The following is a 25,751-nucleotide window of genomic DNA, read 5'->3' as shown; positions in this document are numbered from 1 at the left end:
TTTTTTCTGAAGAAATTCAAACTATATAAAAACATTGCAAAACAGTTTCAAATGAACACCTACAAGTTTTCAGTAGTTCACTTGTATCAACATATATTTATTGCAAATTGTAACTTGACAGACAATAAGCATAGAAAATTCAACTTTCTTTCAATTTAAAAGATGAACATTTATTCAGTATGAATAAAATAGTATCTACCATAATAAAAAAGTTGTTGATTAGTTTGAAAAAATGTACAGCAAATGTACAAAATGACAACAATGTTCAAAACATTTAAATATATAAGTACATGTGCATGCTTTCAAATTTAAAACTTTAATTTCCAATAAAAATGAAACCAAGCATACAGTCTTGCACAAAATTTTCATTTTCAACAGATAAGCTTGTCTTTGGATAATCAAAACATTGGCATAAGATAAAATCAACCTGAACCAGTCAAAAAAAATTACTGATTCCAACAATGAGAATGTATAGCTGCTGAAACACAGGAATCTGCATGTCAATATACATGTACATGTAAAAGCACTATTGCGTAATATGGTATCTGCAATTTTGTATCAGTATGTTTGATTCTCAGGGGGTGGTTTAGGCAGATCTTCACTGGGGGGCAAGGGAGGTGGCACCTCTCCCTGGTTCACAGCACTGTAACCCCACTGATACCCCTCAGGGGCCTGCTGGGGTTGGTACTGTCCCTCATAGAACGTATAACCAGGGTACTGGGTATTTGGCACCGAGCCAGGAAACTGAGGAGCTGCAACCGGATTCGGATTGTTCGGAAAACTCGGATTTATCGGATTCATATATTGCAGTCGTGAATCCAGACTTGACTCTGTGGTGCTGTGTGTGATGGGTTTGCTTAACTGTGGGCTTGTTGAAGAAATCCCCTGTGGGTAGGGCACTGAGGCGGGGGCAGGGATGGGGGTGGGGGCTGTTTTCTGAACACTCTGTGTGCTGGGAGGTTTCCTGGCACCCTTGGAGGAGCCTGGCTTGGACTCCTTGGTCCTGGTTTGTACTGAACTGGTCTGTCCGGCAGCGGTGGACAGAGCAGCTGTTAGCTGTTATAAATATTATAAAAGTAATCTATGTAAATATAGTGTTATCTGTTAGAAAACTCTAAATAGTTTATAATAATCCTACAAGTAATCTATGTAAATATAGTGATCTGATAGATAACTCTAAATAGTTTATAATAATCATAAAGTAGGTAATCTATGTAAATATAGTGATCTGATAGAAAACTATAGTTTGTAATAATCATAAAAGTAATCTATGTAAATATAGAGTGTAATCTGATAGAAAACTATAGTTTATAATAATCATAAAAGTAGGTAATCTATGTAAATACAGTGTAATCTGATAGATAACTATAGTTTGTAATATTCATAAAAGTAACCTATGTAATACAGTGCAATCTGATAGATAACTATAGTTTGAAATAATCATAAAAGTAACCTATGTAAATATAATGATCTGATAGAAAACTGTTAAAACATGAAATGTCCATTTTAAGAAACTTGAGACAAGATTGTTTCATCCTTTAAAAAAAAGAAAGATTGAAAGCAAAACATATGTAGATTAAGCATGCACAAGTTAACTGTTTTCTAGTGATTGAAACCTAATACATTATTATTTTTTTCATTATGAACTACAGCTAGTTCATAATAAAAATAATCAGCAGTTTTGACCCTCCAACTGAAGAATACTGTCCAATAGTACTAAATTTGTAGCGACATGGAGTTTTATTTTAAAGTGGATATATACCTCTTTGCCACTTTTCTTGCCTTTCGTGAAGTTTGTACGAGTTATACACACCTCTTTGGGAACGTTTTTGAGTCTGTACTGTAGGAGAGCCTGGGTCAGTGCATTAGAGACTTGTAGGGCCATGGCGGCATCTTCTTCTGTCTTAATCATAGTTTGAGACTGAAAAAAACCCCACAAATAATAATAAATAAACAGTGCCTCCAAGTCAAATTGACTGAGATTAGCATATTTTGTAGAAAAAGCATGCTTCAAATTATTACTGGAAGTCATTTTAATTCCACAATGTTAAAGTCATTGCATGCTTTAGAAAATTCTATTTTAATTAAAACATGGTACTTCTAGTCTTATACCATGTACCGGTAGTTATAAAATACCAACACTCGTGATTGTTTAATTGTGTGGAAAATGGTTAATCAAGAAGAATGAAACTAAAACCACTGTGTTATTTCCTCAATCTACAGTATAATGTAAAGCCAACTTATGTTTGAGATGACCTCATTTTGCAAATTACCAGTGAAAGCTTTTTAAGGAAGCTGAATAGTCAACAAATGAACATTTAGATCTACCTAAAATGTTGAGATGAAATTTGTTTAGCCATAATGTTTATCTAGAAAGAAAAATCCATATATTTATATTTCACCATTTGAATTTTGATACATTCCTATATTTTTATATAGAGCTCTTCTATTAAAGGAGATCAATACAGTTTAAAAATGGCCAAGACCATCAAGCCCTCTTTATTTGTTTTAGTTTTAGTAATGTACAAAGGGTATGTAGATAATATGATAAACATAATCATACATGTATTAAAGACATACCGTATATAGACTAAAAGTAACAAGAAATGCTTGCAATAAGACAAGCTTGTCACAAACTTTTTGCTCCATCATGAAATTTATTAGCACATGAATTAAACATTGGTTCACAGGATACATTTTCAACAATTTCATGGTCTTAAAAAATTTGAAGAAAAAGAAATGAAGTTTGATTCTTACCAGAGCAAACATCATATCAGCTGCCGAGTTTGAGGATGCCTCTGGAGTGGGAACTTCCTCGGGGGCTTTCTGTTGAATAATGAGTGTTTTAATTAATGTTTTAAAATTTATGCATACTGTAGAAGCAGAAATATTCGTTGTGGATTAAATTTCGTTATTTTCGTTGGCAGTAAAAATCAACGAAATTAAATTCATGACAAATTTTTAACCAAAGTAATAATGAATACTAAGATGTTACGATGTGACGAAATTAAATGCCAACGAATTTTTATTTGGTTCAAAAACAACGAAATTTTGACCCAACGAAAATATGTGCTTCTACAGTAATTAATTATCATTTTAATTAAAACTACTTGCTCTTGCACCTGTGTAGCCTCAAAGAAAATGTATTTTTGTTATAACACTAGCTTGACTATGTATATATGTATTCTTTTGTGTTCTTCTCAGGTATCTCTGAGTGAAATAGCCTGAGGTAAAATTCATAAGATTTTAAGTCCATATATTCATTTGACAAAACCCTGATTTTTTATTAAATCAAAAAAATAAGACTTATCTATTAAACATAAAATACTGTGACAAGATGCATCACTTACAGTGAATAAATCATAAAAGATTATTACCCAATGATAATGATGATTAAAATCTACTGATAATATACAACCAATCAAATTACTGGAAACAAATCATTCACATTACCTTCTCTGTTTGGATGGAAGGAGCAATCTGTGATGTCTCAGCTGAAAAAAGATGCAAGGTACTATCATGTTATTCATTATTGCTGTTATATACTGTAAATGTTTATTTGCGTGAGAAATTTTTGCGCAGTCGCGAGAGCCAAGTCATCATGATTTTTTCTTGCAGCGAACCAGCCTTTAAATGTCTCTGGTATTCAGTTTCCAGAAAATCCACATCTCGATCAAAAATCTAAGACTCTGTAATTCAGTTTATCGACTCCAGTAAATTGTATAGTCTGTCCCAAGTTATTTTTGCTGCATATTTGAACGATTTTTAATAAAAATACACATACCTGTGACTGAAGTGCAATTAAAATGGATGGAAGGGAAAATTCCCAAGATAACTTCATTCACACATTATCATTTTTCCCTCGTAAAAATTCACAGGAACGAAAACAGATTTCCTACGGAGATTTATAATGGGGAATGTTGACATCTTTTCTCCATTCGGAAATACTCGGGACCCCTCGCGCAATTTTTCAACGTTATCATCCGGGCGTCTTCATCTCCTTGGCAATGGAAAAACCTCGTAGACTTTTTATTTTTAGCCGTGTACTGATACCCGACAAGCTAGAGGGGGCGTTTCAAAGGGGAAATCTTGGGATTTTTTCATACTATTGAATGAACATCGTCTGAACCAAGAGGTATTTATAAATATTGAATAATTTAAGAAAATATGCGGCAAAAATATCTTGGGACAGACTATAGAAAGGTCTTTGCAAATTAAATTTGGTTTACATTATTAATTAACTTAAAATAGCATTAGTGCTCTGTGAATTTGACCTCTCTGAAAGATGATGAACAGTTATGTAAACAAATAAATACCTTGAACATTGCTTTGATTATTCTTCCCCCTAGAAAAGAAATTGAACAGTTACTTATTTAGGACTGTTGAACAAAAATTACATCTCATCCATTTGGCTATACATGTACCCGTATGTTCCATCATTCTTACAAATTACAAGCTCAATGAAAAATCTCAATCATTTAATACAAACTAATGTATTTGAGGAAGAGTCATTTTATATTTATTGATTGAAAAATTATCAGAACTTATAAAATTGCACTATTTATCTACTGGAAAAGGACTTCAACTTAACACATTCCCTTAACTTTCCAACAAATTCATCATTATTCATCCAATAATGATTTTCTCGGTTTCCTTTTACATCTGTGCTTTGCTCTAAACTTTGCCACACTTTTCCATAGAACTTCCTATCATACTTATTATATTGACTTACGGTAAATTCCTAATTAAACGCGAAGAATTTATATCAGCGTAATATCATGACAAGTACCCCTCGCTATTTCTATAATAAATATGGATAAATGTCTGCGTTCGCGATTTTATTCTCACTATTTGATACAAAACAGCGGGATCATGGAATTAAGTACTTGTGTAATATAAGGAATTTACAAAAATTATTTACATAAATATCTATATTTATTTAACATCTCTGCCTTTTCACTCTTACATTTTCTTCTGCCTCTTCCACTCAAGGAATTCATTGAACAACTCTTTGTCTTCATCGTCTGTGTTGTTCCCTGGGGTCGGGGGCACCCTTTGGGGACCCCTCTGGTCTCCATGACGACCCTGGTTATATGTGAATTGGTTCTCCCCACCAGAATAACCTCTGAAATGTGAATAATACTAGGACTTAAACTTCATTCCTTCTCTTTTGAAGCTATAGTACTAAATGCAAACAATCATTACTAAATATATTAAATAATATTAATATTAAAATACTAATATTAAAATCAAGTTAAATAATTTTTACTTAATTCAAATTTTTTAAACACGCAAAGATTATTAAAAACTGCATTGACTCTGATGAAGATAATGATGGTGATGAAACAATCATATCCATAATATAAATTATCCAACATGAAAGCCCATTATATATTCAGATTAGCAGTGTAAACATGTGGCATCAGGATCCACTTGCAGCCATTTCTTACAACAGTAATGTATAAAAAGAATCTTGATATCAGACAGGAGATTAAGTAATGGATATACACGTATGCCAAAAACAGTTCTGCATGAAAAAATATCAGACAGTTTCGAGGCCCATTAGGGCCGAGAACTGTCTGATATTTCTTTATACAGAACTGTTTGAGGCATGTCTTGTATTTAAAACACCTCTTGTACTTCAAACACTGCCATTGAATTTCATTGTTGATTTACCTGGGACAGTCTGATTTTGAAATATATCTCTACAGTAACCCCTGGTGATGATTTGATATTAAGAAGCTCACTAACATTGGACTGTCACAGGTAAAATCTTAGACTGCTGGAACAAAGGAATGACATCACAGCAGAGTAGATGACTGACCTTTGATTGCCATTGTGGCTGTAGTCAAACACTGACTGGTTGTTGTAATCATCCACACTGCCAAAGTTATCTCTGCTTGTAAATTAAGAGAAAGATTTTTATGACATGACTGCATTGTAGTTGTATTCCTATCAATTTTATTACATGCTTAATATTAGATTAGTGGTTGTTTGAAAAATTGAAAGTAAAATCCAAGGAATTGGGGGGGGGGCATTCTAATACTATTTTATTCGTTCTGATTAAAAAAAATATTTCTTTGATAGGCTCAAAAAGATTGCTGCACAAGGATCACAATTGCCAAGTAATCCAATAAAGGGTCATGTCCCTTTGAACTTTTCAATTATCAATACTGTAAAACAACTTTTATTTGCATGTGAAAATTTTTGCAAGGCTCGTTATCTGGGTGTAATAACAACATTGAAGTAGATAAGATTTGATTGCAAATGTTATTTGCTGTGAGCCAGTCTATCTACTGAAAAGTGAAAATCATGAAATGCTTAAAGGATTAAAGTGTGTATTATATATAATTAATATTATTAACAGGTCAAGGAAAGATTCTCTTGTTAGGATGAACCCCTGGTTCCTATACCTGTGGCCCCTGGGTTGCTTTGAAGGGAAGTCATAGGGACTCTCTGAAGCCCTCTTGTTGTTGCCTCTATCTCTGCTGCCACCATAACTCTCTGATAGGAAAAATATAAGACACATTTATACAACATGTACGATGAATTATTATAGCCTAACAACGCCAACAGAATGTACTATAACTGCTGTGAAACATCAAGGTTACAGCTGTTTAGGTTTTAAATTCCAATAAATTTCTTTGATAATTTGTTTAATTTTTAATCTATGGTACCATATAATTGCTTAACCATGCTCTAAAGCATTGTTATAGTCATGTAGGAGGTTGATTCTCTTTCCAACTGATTAAATATCATTTATTATTACCTTGCTTAGCCAGGATATCTGGGGTAATTCTCTGTTTTTTCTTCTCTTGTACTGGTGGCCCTGGTTTGTTTTTAAGATCTGAAATTTTACATTTCAAATAAAAGTGTACATTATACATATAAACTAAAAATGTAAAATGACAAGGATGGAAATGAAAGATACTAATCATATTAAATGAAATTTGACATAAAATACATCAAACACAGTGACTGTGCATACATCCCTAATATCAATCTTTACAACACAGCTTTAAGTACCAGGAAACGTCAAACAACATTTGGAAAAAGTGTTAGATTTTTAGATGGAAAATTCAAAACTTTCAACAAGTCTTTTTCTCTGATGCTATGTGTTAAACATTTTTTCCATTTCTCTTCAAAATTCATTTTTCCCCTTATAATGCAGCAACAGATTTTTCCATATCTACTAGTACTGGATACAGAATTATTATCGCCCCATGTTTTATTGACCTTCCACACTTGGAAGCATTTTCGCCCCGACCAAGACACAGAAAATATATCTTTTTTCTGATTAACACTGACAGTTATTAAAGATTTGTTTTGAATTTCCTGTGTCTTAAAATCTCCCTCTGACAATGAGGGCAAAAGTGGGAATATAATACAGGTCTAAGGCAATTATTTCCCAGTAAACATACATTATCTTTATTCTTGACTACCTACCTTCCAGGAAAGTGTCCACTGTGATTCCGGATTTGCTCAGCAGATTTGCCGCTATTGTCTCTGTCGCATGATCGATCTCCAGCTTGACCTTGATTTTGCCCTGACCGTCACGCTTCATGCAGTCGAGAGCAAATTCCTCCGCAGATGCATTTTGCTCAGACTTTTTCCTGCTCGTGTTGGAGTTCATATGGCTATAAATGTCTGGATGGTTTTCTTTCTGTAATAGATATTTTAAAAAATGTTTTAGTACTTCTACTGTAACTAAAAATTTATCTTCTGATAACTACTAAAAGTCTTGTGTATATGAATTATCAAAAAAAAGAGATTTCAAATGCCATGAGTGTCTACAGTCGTTTTCTAAAGTCAATTCAATTATCAAATGTTTTGTACAATAGATACATTTTCTGTGCAAGAAACTCTTGAAGAAAAAAAACAAAAAAAATGTGTACATGAATATAACGAACACAGATATAGCGAATTTTACGGCTATAACGAATTATTATTCATGTCCCGGCAAATTTCTTATATAAACCTATAGAAAATTGATGTATATAACGAACATGGCTATAACAAATTTACGGCTATAACGAAGTAATTTTAAGACCCCCGCTGGCAAAATTTTAACGTAATTTATCATTTTATAACGAATTTTTTCCATTTCAAATTTCATTGAAGAAACATGCAATTTTAAGATGCATATATAAAATACACAAATTCAAATACTATACAGAATTTTTTTAAAAATTGAAATGAAATGGTTACATGACATTTTTTGTAAATGACGGTAATACTAATTTATAATAATACCGGAAAAACCCTTAATTAATTTATAACAAATTCGCTATAATATTTTTTACGAATTCGTTATAAACGTATAGCGAATTACGGCTATAACGAAGTTTTTTTTAAGGTCCCTTGAAATTCTTTATAAACGAGTTTTGCTGTATTAACTTTTTAACAAAGACTTGACTGGCCCAGAGGCTCTGACATATAGGCAGGCATACTATGCCAGTAGCCCAAAGGCTCTGACATATTGGCAGGCATACTATGCCAGTAGCCCAAAGGCTCTGACATATTGGTAGGCATACTATGCCAGTAGCCCAAAGGCTCTGACATATTGGTAGGCATACTATACCCGTGGTTGAACCAACTAGAAAACTGACCAGTCAGGAAGGGCCCCGCTATGACAATGGGCCCCGCTATGACAATTAATACAGAGAAGTGAAAAAAACTATGAATTCCATCCTCTTTATATTAACAATGATGAAAAATAAATGCCCGGCACAAGATGTTAAGAACTGCAATATATATAAGGTGGTAAAAAAAAAAATATGAAAATTATAAGTAACAACTGTATTTTTAAAATTTCAAGATAATTCCTAAATATCCAAAAACTCTAAATAGTAACCTTGTATCTGCATAAAACAGGGATAACCTCATGTCTTATAAAAAAAACTAAATTAAATGTGTATTTAAAAAAGATTTAAACAGGTGTTTTATAAAATGCAAGCCTTCAGTGAATGCAAATACATTGTATCACCCAGGGTTGACCTCAACTTCAAAACAAACATCAGTTGCAGACAAAGGTGTTCATTAATCTTCATATGACAGATAGAGATAAGCCTCTAAATTTTCTGCAGCAGGCAAGATAATTAATCCCATCTGTTCTCTCATCCTTTTCTTCTAAATTTACAATAAGATTTTTTTTCAGAAATGACAGAATGGGGTTATTATCTGATTACCTGTTAATTAAAAGTTTACAGCATAAAGGCAGAAAAAAATAAAATTAATAATTAAAAAATAAAATAGTGAACAAGAGGCCCATGGGCCACATCGCTCACCTGAGGAACAATAGGTATGATAAAATCAGCTCAATGGAGTCATAATACAAACTATCTGGACAATATACAATAATTCATGTAAATCCTGTATAAATAAAATCCATTTTCCCCTGGATATTCTTATGTTTATAATCATTAGTCCCTTTTCTAACAGGATGATTTTATAGTTATATCATGTGTTGAGTATTGCAGTTCTCAAAAAGATCCCTAACAATAGTTTATATATGGGATATAAACGTACAGTAAACTCTCAACCTTCTCATGAGGCCAAAGAATTGTCCTGGGGCCAAAGTCTTAACAATTATAAAGAATCATCTGGCTGATTAGTTTCTGAGAAGATTTTTAAAGATTTACCCTATAAATTCCTTTGTTAAACTTTGACCCCCCCCCCATTGTGGCCCCACCCTACCCCTGGGGATCATTATTTTCACAACTTTGAATCTACACTACCTGAGGATGCTTTCACACAAGTTCCAGCTTTCCTGGCTGATTAGTTTCTGAGAAGAAGATTTTTAAAGATGACTCTGTTTATTCCTATGTAAAACATCGACCTCCCATTGTGGCCCAAACCTACCCACAGGGGTCATGCTTTTCACAAATTTGAATCTACACTAACTGAGGATGCTTCCACACAAGTTTTAGCTTTCCTGGCTAATTAGTTTCTGAGAAGAAGATTTTTAAAGATTTACTGTATATAATCATATGTTTAACTTCAATCCCCCATTGTGGCCCCAACCTACCCCCAGGGGTCATGATTTTCACAACTTTGAATCTTCACTACCTGAGGATGCTTCCACACAAGTTCCAGCTTTGCCTTCGAATTAGTTACTGAGAAGAAGATTTTTAAAGATTTACTGTATATATTCCTATGTTAAACTTCGATCCCCCATTGTGGCCCAACCCTACCCCCGGGGGTCATGATTTTTACAACTTTGAATTTACACTACCTGAGGATGCATCCACACAAGTGTCAGCTTTCCTGGCTGATTAGTTTCTGAGAAGAAGATTTTTAAAGATTTACTTTTTATATTCATATGTTAAACTTCGACCCTCCATTGTGGCCCCACCCTATCCCCAGGGGTCATGATTTTCACATCGTTGAATCTACACTACCTGAGGATGCTTCCACACAAGTTTCAGCTTTCCTGGCCGATTAGTTTCTGAGAAGAGGATTTCTAAAGATTTACTCTATATATTCATTTGTTTACATTTACGGGTTATTGTGAAATTAATGTACGGGGCTTACATACATCATTGCAGGGACTGTCATGCAGTGATGAGGAAATATAGCGCGTATACAGAAGCTGAAATGCTATATACATATATCTGTTATATACACACAGAAGCTGGGTTAGCGCTTTTCAGTACTATCAGTACTTTGATTTAATCTTTAGCTTTTAAGATCTGTGTACAAACATAGAATTGTTAGCAAATCTCTGTATCTTGCTTATAATTCGAAGCAAACACTCAAAAATGGTTAGTAAATAAAAATTGTTAACAATTAAACACAAGAAACATGCACTACATGTATAACAAATAAAGAACACAATTTATTTTTTCGAAATGAATCATATATATACATGTATATACCTACATATTTCCGTAAGCGATATCAAACTCTATTTAAACTGAATAAACTAGAGAAAATGCCGAGCATCTCAACAAAAACCTATTGCATTAATCTACCATTACGCAAAAAATAATGCCGAATTAACGATAGAATGAATTGTATTTCAGAACTCCTACATCAGATTTTGCTTAATTTGTGCAAGTTAACAGTTAACGTAACTGTTTGATTTACCGAAGTCTCTGTTTGATTTGATACGTAAAAATCACGAAATACAGACGACAGTTTCCAGGTTACAAAGCATAAATAATGAAAACGAAACGAAAATCAGAACAAGCTAACATCAACGTCATGTGTGAAAACTGTCAACGCATTGAAATATTTAGCCTCAATTTACTTCACAAAATCGGCACCAATATATTTTTCATGTTTCAAAAATTTCCCTTCATACGCGAACTGTTGCACAACAAGCAAATTCATCATAGTCAGATCGACCCTTTTTCGTATAATGTCATGGCTGCTTTAAACAAAGAGGTAGGTAAGCAAAACCGGGCCGTGGCAAAATAAAAGCCGGGGCAGATCGGCAATCGTCAATTCCAAATACGCATTATTTTGCAGCAATATTTACAGCAAATACAAATATACTGGTCCATCAAATATCCTGAAATTTTAATGAGATTGGCAGATTAATAACTGCTTATCTTTTGTTTTGCCCAGGCTAAGTCTTGTCTACCCATATTACCGGATGCCGAATCCGATTGAAACACGCCTTTCCTTTATTATTATTTTCGTAATAACTCAGATTTGAAACAGAATTAGACCTTAATTTTTGCAATTTATATTTTCCTTCCCATAAGGATAATTTCTGCTAAACTACGTTGAATTGGAATCAGTAGTTCTTGAGAAGAAGATTTTTAAAAATGCACCCCCTTTTTCTACAGTTTCAAGGTTTTCTCCGCTTTGAATACAGATCGGACTTTTATTTCTGCAATTTATATTCGCCCTCCCATAAGGATGCTTTGTGCCAAATTTGGTTGAAATTGGATAAGCGGTTTTAGAGAAGAAGTTCAAAATGTAAAAAGTTTACAGACGGACAGACAGACGGACGGACGGACGGACGGACAGACGGACGACGGACAAAAAGTGATCAGAATAGCTCACTTGAGCTTTCAGCTCAGGTGAGCTAAAAAAGGATATCTTAATATATATCTTGATTTTAGAATTCAATAAAATTATCATAAATCATTGTGTACGGTATTTTAACCAAAATAAAGTATGAATATTATATATTTTAAATCCATATTTCAAAGAATGTACACAATACTACACATCATTCAAAATTGACCTTAACTTCAAAACAAAGTTCATTTGCAGACACAGGCAGTGCAGTAATTAATCTCAATGTGACAGATAAAGATAAAGCTTAGGATTTTCTTCCTGTGGAAGGTTAATTAATCCCAAAGGACAAATATTGCACAGCCTTCCAAGTATACAATGGTAACATTCTCAGCAGTTATCTCTCTTTGCCCATTTATTATTATGCATAGTTAAAGCTGACATGAATTCATAAATACGTATTATTTCCCTTTTATCTCCAACTACCGCCATATAAGTTGTCGATTTCTATTGTTCTGCTCATCGCTACACACCCCCTATATAAGGCCGAGAGCACTATTCATGCTTCACCGCATTCCGGAATTTCGTACACCGGAACACGTTACCTTGGACGAAAAGACATGGAGAAACGCTATTTGAACAAAAATAACATGACAACCACTGCACTGGAAGATATATCCAATAAACGACGAAACAAGACAGACTGAAATCCAGGCGCAGATACTTAAAAAATTCCTCGATAATTGTAGACCGTTTTCCTGTGTATGTTATAACATCGCACATGCGCGAACCATACACAGTGGCAGATCGAGCAATGTCAATTATCGCTTGGATTTTAGAAATGGGGCGTTTTTGTAGGAACAGATGGAAACGATGTTACATTGTTACTTTCTTATATTTACTATCCTTTAGCTACTGTGTTGGATGTTGTGCCGCCGGGGTTTTTCAAGAAGATGCATACGTTATGCACTCTGTATGAATGACACACGTGTTCGATGTGCATGCGAAGTAAGGAAGCACTGTCTGCGCAAAATAATACGGATACCTCGGAAATCCTTTCAAAGAATAAAATATATTTTGTATTTCATTGATATTTGTTTTCTTTATTGCAACATTTTACTACAATGTACAGTATATGCATTTGGAAGTCCGTGCAACCTGAATGCCTCGATCGGAAAGCAACCGACCGTAACTTTCTCGCCCGGTATATATACCCCAGTTGCAGTAGAGGAGCGATCGAAACTAATATGGCGACCAAATGCTTTTATGAATTCATGTCAGCTTTAAGGAATCTACCCCAACACCCCAGCTCCAAACCAGAAGACATAGAGAACCAAACTTAGCATCAAAATATGTATTTCTGCCTACTGAACTACCATACCAAATTTGAACTTGATTGGGCAACCATGAAAAAAGTTATTAGAAAAAAACAGAAAATTTGTGGACGGAAGAGTGACAGACGGACAGACAGAAGGATGGACGGACAGAGTGATTACTATAGGGCACCCGCAAATCCTTGCAGGGCCCTAATGAGTATTGAAACTCATATATTTTGACTGACATTCACACATTGACCATCTTAGTACATAAGAGTGGGTACTTACAAAGTAATTCATTCTATGTTTGAAGCCGGTGGCGTGTGACAGGACCGTATTCATGTCACACTTGGATTCACACAAGTTACAGACGTATGTCGGCCGAATAGATGGGTCAGATTTCTGGAACTCAGTGAAATATTGCAAACCTGTAAAACAGATGAAAAAAAACATGTATTAAATTATTTTTTGTTAAGATAAAATTACAGGCAAAGATCAGATGGCAAACTGTAAGACTTTTAAAAATGATAAATATATCAATTTTGAAAATACAATCATAGATCTAGACGAAGATTAGCTGGCATTCTGGAAACCTGAAAACATACCTATGACATATAATATCAAATTATAGGCAAAGTTATATACATGCATTATTATACATGTATTATATAATATTAATAGGTTATTTTTGCCCCTTGTTATTTTTTGCCCTTCTACACTTGCAAACAGTTTCGCGCTGTCTTGATTTCATCATGATACAGTTGTCTTACCCGTAAAAGAGATACAAATTGAGACATTGGAATTCGCCCAGTCTTAAATTTGCCCACTGACAACGAGGGCGAAATGGGTGAAAATAAAATGAGGGCAAATATTTCACTGCATACAAAACATGGATCGCTACATCCCAGACTGACCTTAACATATTCTCTTTTAAGAAGTGGACAGGCATGGCCTCCATGTATTGGATGAAGGTTATTTATGTACATGCCTGTCCACTTGTCTAAAAGGTGTAGCCTTACCAATGATAGGGAGATCTGACTATTTACATCTTTACATGCCTGTCCACTTGTCTAAAGGGTGTAGCCTTACCAATGATAGGGAGATCTGACTATTTACATCTTTACATGCCTGTCCACTTGTCTAAAGGGTGTAGCCTTACCAATGATAGGGAGATCTGACTATTTACATCTTTACATGCCTGTCCACTTGTCTAAAGAGTGTAGCCTTACCAATGATAGGGAGATCTGACTATTTACATCTTTACATGCCTGTCCACTTGTCTAAAGAGTGTAGCCTTACCAATGATAGGTAGATCTGACTATTTACATCTTTACATGCCTGTCCACTTGTCTAAAGAGTGTAGCCTTACCAATGATAGGGAGATCTGACTATTTACATCTTTACAAGCCTGTCCACTTGTCTAAAGGGTGTAGCCTTACCAATGATTGGAAGATCTGACTATTTACATCTTTACATGCCTGTCCACTTGTCTAAAGAGTGTAGCCTTACCAATGATTGGTAGATCTGACTATTTACATCTTTACATGCCTGTCCACTTGTCTAAAGAGTGTAGCCTTACCAATGATTTGTAGATCTGACTATTTACATCTTTACATGCCTGTCCACTTGTCTAATGGGTGTGTAGCCTTACCAATGATTGGCAGATCAGACTTTCTGATGACGTGCTCTACTCTGGAGGGTTGAGAACAGACTACCATTTTCTTCCTGTCCTCCTTAAACTCTGCTCCTGGATCTGTAAATAAAAATATTGTTAAATACCATATACACCTAACAATAAATCAAAACAAAACAAAAATAAAATTTAGTATACCTTTGTCCTCGTTATACATTTTACAAAAACGATCTTTTGATAAATATTTTTTTAATAAGATTATCAGAACAAATATGTATTTCAAATGTTTTATTTTCCATAGAACAGCTTTTAAAATGTAGATTCTTTTTACTTTCAATAATTTTTTAAAATTATTGTTATTAATTGATCTTCAATTTTTTACAGTTTATATTCCTATATCAATAAAAAAAATTCTATTGAATAAATTACATATCTTTCTCTCTCTCAATTCACTCCATCTTGCATTCTTATGACTTGATCAGTTTATTCACTCCTTCTCTCAATATTTAAATTCATGTGTGCATGTTTTAAAGCTATTTATTTATGCATTTGTCATACTCAAATTTCAATGAACTTTATTTCAGAATTACAACAAATCTATTCTCTTGTTAGAGATTCTATAATTTAAACATACAAATTTTTTTTATCAACAAAAAATGAATTTCGGAAAATTCATTTTTTTTATCAATGATATCAAAATGTCTCATTATTTTCTTTTTGATGGGCATCAAATCATTATTTTATGATGGACTTCAAAACGTTTAAAAAATTCTGAAATGCTTCAGAATTTTTCAATTCCCAAAGTAAAAACCATTTGGGAATTATCACAATTTGATTCCAGCCACAGACCAAGAATGCTTTATTTTCCAAATATCTAATTTGGAACTTTAAACTTCCTCAAAGGTTATCTGCCCTTTGAGTATACTTTTTAAATATACAACGAACATTCACCATTTCTAAATACCTGTTTAGAAATGTATTTTAGGTCTTTCATACTTACCCCCTTTTCCGAGAAAAAATTTCTGTTAAAGAAAATAAACAGAAAATATGTAAATTTATTCATGAATATTAAAGTATTATATTTTGTAAATCAACACAATGAAATTAGAATCTGTAAAAAATCAAATATAATGCAAGTATACACAATATATAATTTGTTGAAGTCAATATATTATTTTTCCAATTACCTGGTAATTAGTACGATAAATTAATCAATATAATTTATCTGAAGAACTGCAGTCACTGTACTGAATTTATTTTGTTTTACAGATGTAAAATGAATTCAATTTGCATTAAAAATGAAATACATGATCTTTTAAATAATTGTTTTTAAATTTTAGCAATCGTTTCTAATCAATTTTAATTTCCAAAGATGTAAGGAAAAACAAAAATTATTTATAGATGTATAATTTTGTAGAGTCCATGCCATATCATAACATATATCATATCATGTTATTATACCTCTACTTATTTTTCACTACATGAGAGTAATTTGATATATTTTACTGATTCCCTGACAGACTGATTCCCTGCAAAAAGGTGCGTCAGTTCGATGAACTGATATACCCATATTCAGAACACTTAGTATTTTCTTTTCACCAATTGAAAGGAAAAGTTCCAAAATATTCCGAATAAAATTATGAATATTCGATTCATAACCACATTTAATTCATGTTGCTTTTTGATTGGCTATACGTATTCATCTTTTTCGTATAGCATAACTTGCCTACGTCACAGTACATCACATGTGCAATTACATTTTTTTTTATCAGGAACTTGCTCTCGGGGAATTGGAATCTTGCTGATTCCCTTAATGGTATACTTTAATTGAATACTATTGCATTAACCTCAAATTTTTACTGTTACCGGAAAATTAATTATAATAATCTAACAATATAATAAAAACATAATTAATCAATAAAAATTGTCAAAATTAATGTTAATTAACAATTAATTTGAAAATTCAGTAATACAGAACACTTTAAACCAACTTTATTTCCAGATTTTTAAGAAATAAACAGCAATTTAAAAAGTTCACTGGGATATGAACTTGGTTGGTCACGTGATCAAATCCTGTGAAGCCTGAAGGCCAAATTATGTGGCAGTGCGAGTTTCTTTACTTATGTCGCAGTTGTCATATAAAAGTTTTATATTTTGCGTATGTATATTTGGCTAGCATTGCCAATCGAGGGTGAATAAGAGGTGAATAAGTGAATGTATGAATGAGTTTTGGTTAGTCACGTGAGGATTTTGTTTACGGGTGTATGTTGACCATGTGTTTATTCTTTACTACATGTACTATATTACAGCTGACCAATAGAAATTTACGACTGAATTCATTAATATATATGACTTTACTAACTCACTATAAATAGCGTAAATCCCGCCAATTCCCCAACCCCCACGACTTTTATCTTTATGGTAGAAACAGTGAAGTGTATCTTTACCTTACCTGTACAAGATATTTCATATATTTTGTAAACTCATAGTCGTGGATACCTGGTAAGCTTCCGTTTACCTTGTAATTGAAATTTATTAATTGTAAATTACTTTTATTTCGTTTTATCCAAATTTTCTAAATTATCATGCGATGTTGCGTATGAATTGTGTAACTGATTGTGAGTGTGATTGTACTGATAGGTTTTATTTATTAATATACATTAACAATCCTCGAAATAAAGAACCAGTGAATAGCTGAAATCAATACCAGGGATTCAGTGTTATTTATTCATACAAGACCCTGCGACACTTAAATATACATGTACACTTCATGTATATAAGCTTTAAAATACCACCGTTTATTTTAAAGCCTGCACGAATCCATTATTTCTTGATAAGAAATAACATTATCAAGAAATGAATGTTTTGGGCTACACACAGTACTTCTACAGAGGGACAGTACAATAATTCACAACTTAGGTTAACTTTGAATTCAACGGACCATTCACAACTTAGGTTAACTTTGAATTCAATGGACCATTCACAACTTATGTTAACGTTGAATTCAACAAGTTCATGAATTCCATCCTCTTCAATGCCATTTTCTCTAAACATATGGGATTGAATATGGAGAAATATATCAGAATTCTAATGGAAGACATTCTAATCATATATTACATGTACCGTATCCTAACATGCAATACACTATGACTTTTAAACTGATGTTTTATTCACAAAATTTAATGCCCTGTTTTTAAATTGGCAACACTAGTCAACAAAATAAATTAAGGTACAAAATTAATGAACTGTATGTACACAACTATTTATGCTATTCAAAATGTTTTTAAAGGAGCTTTCAGACAGAATGGATACCTAAATAATCAGAGCACCATTTTATCATCTGTTATCCATTTCTTTGTATTGAGCTTGTCTTTTGTTTGTGTCATTTTTTGTTGTTGTATTTTTTTTGGTTTTTTTTTTTGGGGGGGGGGGGGTTATAAACAATATCACTCTTGTATGTAAAATGACCAATGTGGAATTCATGTAATACATGAATTCCACATTATGTTTTATTAAATATTTGAAACTGTATTTATCACATTTAAATTTCATAGTGTAATAGAATTCAAATTTATAGATTTTTAGGTAGGAATTTCCATTTCACATCCATTTCAAACAAAAGTTTTAATTGCTGTCTTTTTCCGATTTTCGGATTTATCAATATTTCTGCTGTTTTAAAATGGTTTAATTTATTTGTTTAAAAATCCTTTTAATTGTTGCACAATTACACTTCAGGAAGCAAACAACCTTATTTGCTAACAGTTTTTATGCTGATAGAATCTCTCCAAAGTGTTTTAAAAATCTGTTCAATATTTTTCATATTTTTCCCTCTTTCACTTCTTTCTCAACAATCACACACACTTTCATTATTACCAAAAATTCTTTCCAGAATAAAATCACAAAATAACAATTCAAATAACATGAAAAACTGGGTCTTCTTCTTCTCCTTGTCAACCTACCATTCTATGCTTGGTTCCTTCAACATGCATTTCAAAGTTCTTCTGACTCGTGCAGTTGACATCGCAGACCTGTGGATTCCAAAAAACACATTTTTTTAGCACCATCAATTGGTGAAGTTTTATTAGCCAGATATCAAAATAAGCTATTTTACTCATATTTCAACTTAAGTTTCTTTATCACTTTAGCCCCCTAGTCCCCCCCCCACCCCCCACCCCCAAAAAAAAATAAATTACAGTTAAATATCGATATCTCGAAGTTCGGGGGACCATGGAAAAACTTCGAGATATCCGGGTGTTCGAGATATCCGAAGTCGAAATTCTTCGACTCCATTAGCGTTTTTGTCCTGACATGTTTACACAGGAAGTCCTTATATGCACTATAATTTGAGAACCGGTATGAACGGAAAAAAAAGACGGAATATTGAAACGATGTTTTATTTATAGACATTTATAGACATTTATAGACATTGCACATATACACTTAAATAAGAATTTATATGAAACGTTACAATTATTTTAAATAACAGTTAATCAAACATACAAGCATAATGTACATGTATACAACTTTTCAGAATATAAATAAATCACGTTCACAGTATTGTCAAATTTATCATGATTTAGTGTGTGTTATTAAATATTTTTTTGGTATATTATTCATTAAGTAGAAGTTCACTTTGATCATGCATCGATATCGATTATACGATAATTTACGCTGCGCTATTTGGTAATTGAGTGACCGTGAACTTGTTTGCTTTATAAGTAGCGTGCATCATTATTCATATTATCGGTAATGTTAGGGGTGCTTACTTTTGGGAGCTGTGAACTTGTTTGTTTTATCAATCACCGGAGTGTATACCCAAGCTGTTATAACAATTACCGTGTCATCGATAGCTGCACTGGCTAAGCGTGGAGTTAATAGACTATCAGTCTTGAGAAAAGGTGTGAATTGCCGCGGGCGAGAATAACGAGGACACGAAATGCGGGGTGCGATTAGCAGACCGGAAAATTGACTTCACTTCGAGATAACCCAGGTAAAATTTGCTATTGGGACCGTAAACATACTTCGACATAAGCTGGGTATTCGAGATAACCGTATTCGAGATATCAGTAGTTTTTTAAATCATATATATAGGGAAAACGGCCGGGACCGGCGGCCGATTTCGACATAACCGGGGTATTCGAGATATCCCATGTTCGAGATACCGATATTTACCTGTACATTTCCATAAAAATAGAAAACATTAACTCTGCCAGTGAATTGTCACTACAACAGCATCAAAGTTATTGAGAAACAGTCAATCTCTACAATATGACAGATAAAAGAACTATATATGATATGAGTTAAATTTGGCCCCCATAATTCGCCATTTTCTAAAGTGTTTCTGGTACAATAAAATGTTATGTTATATTTTAGAAAAAATATATTTTTTACTTATTTATTTAATTTATTTGCACTCACTTGCAGTATATGACGTCAGAAGTGAAGCTGTTTTTATAATTCAACCAAAATCAGTCAAAAATTGACAGTTTTCTTATTGTTTTATCGATGGGAAATATAGAGCGCATGCTTGAACAACGAAATTTTTTTTTTCACTAATTAGCCTTGGCTAGATACATTTCTGATTAAAATATTTTGTTTGTTCAAGCATGCACTCTATGTTTCCTGCAAGAAAAACTGCTTGAAAAATTGCAAAATTGGCGGGAAAAGGTTGTCTTCGCGATGTCATATTTCTAAATTGTGGGCAGTTGAATCAAAATGAACATTATGTAAAAACATCACATATATATCTGTACAAAGAAAACAAAGAATTACAGTAAAATGATGATGTTCATTTTAGGGGGCCATTATAGACCCATATCATATATAGTCCTTTACCCAGCACACATATAATACATGAATTTCAAACAGACCTTGCAGTAAAAGTCACTCGGGAATTGAGGCTTTCCAAGTGTATCTGGGTCAATGTCCCTCTCGCTTGCTGGAATTTTCTCGGGGGGCTCCATCCAGTTACTTGTGTAAAAGTTGTAGTCATCCTGACCTTCCCCTCCCTCCATGTTGCTGTCGTCATAGGCCCTGCCCTGACCATAGTTTTCCTCCCGGCGGCCGTAATCCTGGAAGCCACCTCCTCTCTCATTGTACCCAGAATACCCCTCCACTTCCTGTTCCTGTCTGCCTCTCTGGCCCAGTTCTATTGCGTTTGCATCGCTGAAATTTATACCATACCTATTGTGACCTTGGCCTCTCCCTTGTCCAAATGAACCTCTGAAATTCTGCCCTTGACTCTGTCCTCTGCCATGACCTTGATCAAAATGACCTCTGCCATGACCTTGATCAAAATGACCTCTGCCATGACCTTGATCAAAATTACCCCTCTTGGCCAGTGACTGGTACCCCCCTAGATTAATTCCCCTCCCTATGCCTCGTTTGGGATTGAATCCAACCTGACGCAAATACTCCATGTCCCTCTCTGAGGCCAAATTTTCCATTTTGGAAGTTGATGCAGGTGAAAATGTCACTGCCCCATCTGAAATATCAAGAAGAAACATTTTTTATTTCTCATGACACACTCTGCTGACCTCTGTTATGTATAATGTTATTGTAAAAAGAAAAATTCCAAAACCATGAACTATGGTTTATGTGGGTTTTTTTAGCTGAATGATTTTTTAATGAAGATAAAATTCTACTGTAGATTTAGGTCATTAAAATACAGAGCCAAACATAATACATTTATATTTAGAACTATTGGAAAATAAATAAATTTAATTTTATCAGTATCTCAAATTTATAAAAGGAAAATTCACGCAGACCCCATACCTTTTTCTTCATCCATTGTTTGACTTGTATTGTTGTCTTTTTCTGCCTCCATTACTTTCTGAGTGTGGAGTAAGCCTCTTGTGTGTTTCCAGTATGCCTGAAACCAATCAAATTTTTCCCTGAAGTCAAGGCATTTCAGTTTTATAGATAAACCTGTGTCATCTGAATGTCTCAATATGGTTCACTTTCAAAAAATATTTTGTGGAGCATAAGAAATGAAATTGAAAAAAAAAGCCATAAATGTATTTTGTTGAGCAAGGTGCCCATTAATGTGCGTTCATTGAATGAACATGCTATGGCAACTCAATTTCACAGTGAAAGCTTTTTGAGTGTCCCTTCAACTCACCTTTTTTACATTTCATTATCAAAAGCATAACTTTTAAGAAATAGAATAACCTCCAAATTTTATTGACAATTCTACTTCAATTTCTGTTTATAAACTTCAAGGGTTAACAACTAACCTCATCACTTTCAAATGGCATTTTACAATAATGACAAAAGCCTGTATTTTCTTCCTCTTCTTCCACTCCTCCACCTTCTTCCATCCCCTGACCTCCCCATCCTCCTGAGTCATTTCCTCCATAATTTTCATCTTCTACAACATGTTCTTGACTATGGAAGGTCTCTTGAGTTGACTGCTGGTGAGTTTCTTCAACATCTTTAGAAAATGGCTCCTGATTGGCTGATTCATCATAGTATGGATTCTGATTGGCTGACTCCGTTGGAAATTCAAAATCATTCTGATTGGTTGTTTGTTCAGAAAAGGAGTCCTGATTGGATGATTCATTAATGTTGGAGTCCTGATTGGATATATCTTCATAAAATGAACTAGGATTGAAACTTGGCTTGGTGATCAATTGTTTATCAGAACCTGAATTTGAATCAGGATTTTTAATCAGTGGTTTCTGAGAACTGGAATTGGAATCGGACTTGTTTATAACCTTTTTATCAGAACTTAAAGTTGAAAATGGCTTGTTTATCTGTTTTTCAGAACTTGTGTCCTTGCTTTTAATTTGCCCTGAATTAGTGTTTTCTCCATCTGACACACCTAGAGTAAAAAAGCATGAAAACATGAAATAAACATTCGTGAAATTTAATATTATTATGTATACAAGCATTAATCAGCCATTAAAACAAGTTATAAGCACTTTTTAAATTTCAATTTGACATGCCAGAATTAAATGTGTTGGTCATTATGATGTCTTAAGGTCAAGATCTAGTAAATGAAAGGTGCCTACAGGTTTATGAAATTCAAGATATAAATTCTTTTAATGATGCTTCATAACATATATTTGTTTCATAGGGTGTACCGGGGCTTTAATTTTTGGTAAACACAATGAAAAATCATGTTTTAAACAACCATTTTTTTATGAAATATGAAGGATAAAAGAAACAAATATTGGAGTTTTGTCCATTTTTGACTAATGAAATATATCTAGATTGCCTGCAGTCTCTCCAAATATCTACATTAAACAAGCTCTCGACCTCCTCTTTAAATGTTTCGATGTCAAATTGAATATAGGTACCGGGATTACTTTTCCCGTGAATATAGAATGTCAAAATATTGTTTTATTTTCCACACAATTCCTTTAAAGTCGTAAAATACGGGAAAAGATTCATCAATTGAAATCAATTATGACGTCATAATGGTTCTAGCACCAAAAAGACACGCTGGAATCATTTACTAGATCTTGACCTTAATTAAATAAGTCATTTTTTTCTTATTTCGATCCTGATGAGCTAGGAAAATTGTAGCTATGAAATGAGTTACAAGTGAATCAGCAAGGATACTTATTGTTATTTATGCTTGTGGTAAAGTATGCGTTTTCTGGAGTGAACCAATATGTGTGGGTAAAAATAAAAAACATTACATATTTTCCCTCACGTTTGCAAATTTAGTGTCACATTATGGGGCCAGTGATGGGGTTTAAAAGAAAACCAGAAGCAAGTAAAGTGAAGATACATGTACCAGTAGAAAAATGTCTGTGCATGGACATGGTGGAATTTTTTGAAATTGAATATTTGTCCAGAATGTGTTGGTAATAAGATTAATAATTAAGTTCAAAATAAGTGCTCGTGATTTTGCCCCGTAAATTGCAACTTTTTTAAAACGTTTACCAAAAACTGTATTTACCAGGTCATCCATCCAATTTTTTTTAGACGAAAGTCTGTCCCAAGATACGTATGCCGCACATTTTCCCAAATTATACTATAATTATAAATATCTGTTTTCAAAACGATGTCCATACAATAGTATGAAAAAATCACAAGATTTCCCCTTTGAAACGCCCCTCTAGCTTCTCGAGTTTCAATACACTTCTAAGAATATCAAGTCTGCACAGTACAAGGATTTTGTATTGCATGAAAGATGAAAGTACCCAGTTTATAACGTTGAAAAATTGTGCAAGGTATTTCGAGTGACTTCAGAATGAAGAAAAGATGTAAACATTTCTCCGTAAGATATCTGTTTTCATTCCAGACTTGTGATTTTTCTGAGTGAAAAATGATTTGTTGATGAAGGTATCTTGGGAGTTTTTCCTTTCATCGATTTCAATTGCACTTTTTTCACAGGTATGTGTATTTTTTATTAAAAATTGTCCAAATGTGTGGCATAAATATCCTGGGACAGACTATAGTCACGATAAATCTTGCTGAGATTACCTACAGTTTTGATGTAGACACTTCATGGTAACTTAAAACTGCTGCAGGGCAATTAAATTAATAAATCTTGCTGAAGTTGGTGAAAAATTAAATAACGTAGATTAAACAATTGACATAATGTCATAACACCAAGCGCTTTGATCACAAACTACAGTCGCCGCAGTTTGACTACATTAATGAGATCGAGCTCACTTAAGTCCAACTGAAATAAAACCGTTGTCCAACCAACGGAGATACTCTTGTCTGACTCTGGTCAGGTAGTTTAAAGATGGTGGCGGAAAGCAAAACCTCCAAATTTTGCTTTTTTTAAATCAGCACAACATGCAATCTGTTAAATTTTAGGCGCACACATATTATTTTATGTGTATTGTCCTTCCTTTTTCATGAACAATAAAATCATCTCATTTTTTATTACCAGACATCGAAAAATGTGCGTTCACCATACGTTTTCCTTACTACTTAAGTTGATGATCGAACTGGCGGTGGCCCTATGTCATTCTGCCCTGCAAACGAGCATTACCGCAGTTACCATGAAGAAAAGCTACGTGTAAACTTCCAGAAATGCCATTAGCATAGCGTCTGTGTTAAAATGAAAATATAAGGCAGTCTATGGGTTTGTACCTTTTACATCTGTAGGAGGTGTTTCAACCTCGCTGCGGGGAATCATTGGGGTAGCTTTAAAACCCCTGAATGGTGTATTGAATGCACCTCTGGGAGTAAACTGTCGTGGTCTAGGAGCCCTCGATGCTTCAAAACTAGGTCTAGGGGGCGCAGCTAATAGCCCTCTGGACGGACGCACTGCAGGGGCTCTTGGTCGAAGGAGGGCAGGGCCGCCTGGGCGAGGGTACTGAAATCTCGCTGCATGTCCAGGGAATCTACCTCTTCCACGATACTCCATATTGATAAACTGGTTCTCTACGGTAATGCGAACCAGTCAACAACCGTGAGTATTTGCTAAACTAGGACTGACTTTACTTCCCGGATTGATAAATTCGATTTTTGTGGTACACATATTTGAATGTATTCATAGTGCATGTATTCTTGTTTTATGTAATATCTGTGTTTTTTTTGTTTTTTTTATAGCAAAAACCAAGTAAGAAATTAACACGTGTTCATAAAAGAGAATAGAAGACAGCATGCAGACACGGTATCCGATGCATCATATCTTAGGAACAACATGTACAAACACAAACACAAATATGTTATTGGCACAGACACAATTACAATAATTGGCAAAGGCCCAACATATGCATATTAAAAACAGAAGTATTGTTTTTATTACCTATCAATATGGAAGTTATACGTGTGCAATGGATATTTTACATTCACATGAGAGGGAAATAGTTCTGACAATTAAGTTTGTGCAATGTTTCTGTATGATATACATTTATTAATAG

At 33.7% G+C, this 25,751-nt stretch overlaps 1 protein-coding gene across 1 annotated transcript; it reads right to left on the bottom strand.

The window, feature by feature from the left end:
• Window positions 1-40: 40 nt before the first annotated feature.
• On the bottom strand, window positions 41-25,285 carry LOC105334003 (uncharacterized). Its single transcript, XM_011437260.4, has 18 exons — window positions 24,976-25,285; window positions 22,155-22,741; window positions 21,694-21,790; window positions 20,790-21,403; window positions 18,879-18,947; window positions 15,920-15,941; window positions 14,938-15,039; window positions 13,575-13,714; window positions 7,447-7,663; window positions 6,770-6,847; window positions 6,414-6,504; window positions 5,825-5,896; window positions 4,967-5,125; window positions 4,317-4,345; window positions 3,454-3,494; window positions 2,758-2,826; window positions 1,814-1,921; window positions 41-1,056 (listed from the first exon to the last, which is right to left on the bottom strand). Exons 1-18 carry the CDS (start codon window positions 25,250-25,252, stop codon window positions 559-561), a joined length of 3,270 nt encoding a protein of 1,089 aa, XP_011435562.3. The 5' UTR covers window positions 25,253-25,285; the 3' UTR covers window positions 41-558.
• Window positions 25,286-25,751: the final 466 nt, after the last annotated feature.

Source organism: Magallana gigas, chromosome 10 (assembly GCF_963853765.1).
Source record: "Magallana gigas chromosome 10, xbMagGiga1.1, whole genome shotgun sequence".
Lineage (NCBI taxonomy): Eukaryota > Metazoa > Mollusca > Bivalvia > Ostreida > Ostreidae > Magallana > Magallana gigas.
This window is presented reverse-complemented; position numbering and strand designations above follow the sequence as displayed.

Excerpts from the sequence above, each read along its gene's own strand:
- LOC105334003 (XM_011437260.4), bottom strand. The coding sequence starts at position 25,252 with ATGGAGTATCGTGGAAGAGGTAGATTCCCTGGACATGCAGCGAGATTT. Across the intron at positions 3,495-4,316 it reads TAATCAAAGCAATGTTCAAG|CTGAGACATCACAGATTGCT; the intron begins GTATTTATTTGT and ends ATCTTTTTTCAG. Across the intron at positions 1,057-1,813 it reads TCAAAAACGTTCCCAAAGAG|CTAACAGCTGCTCTGTCCAC; the intron begins GTGTGTATAACT and ends TATTTATAACAG.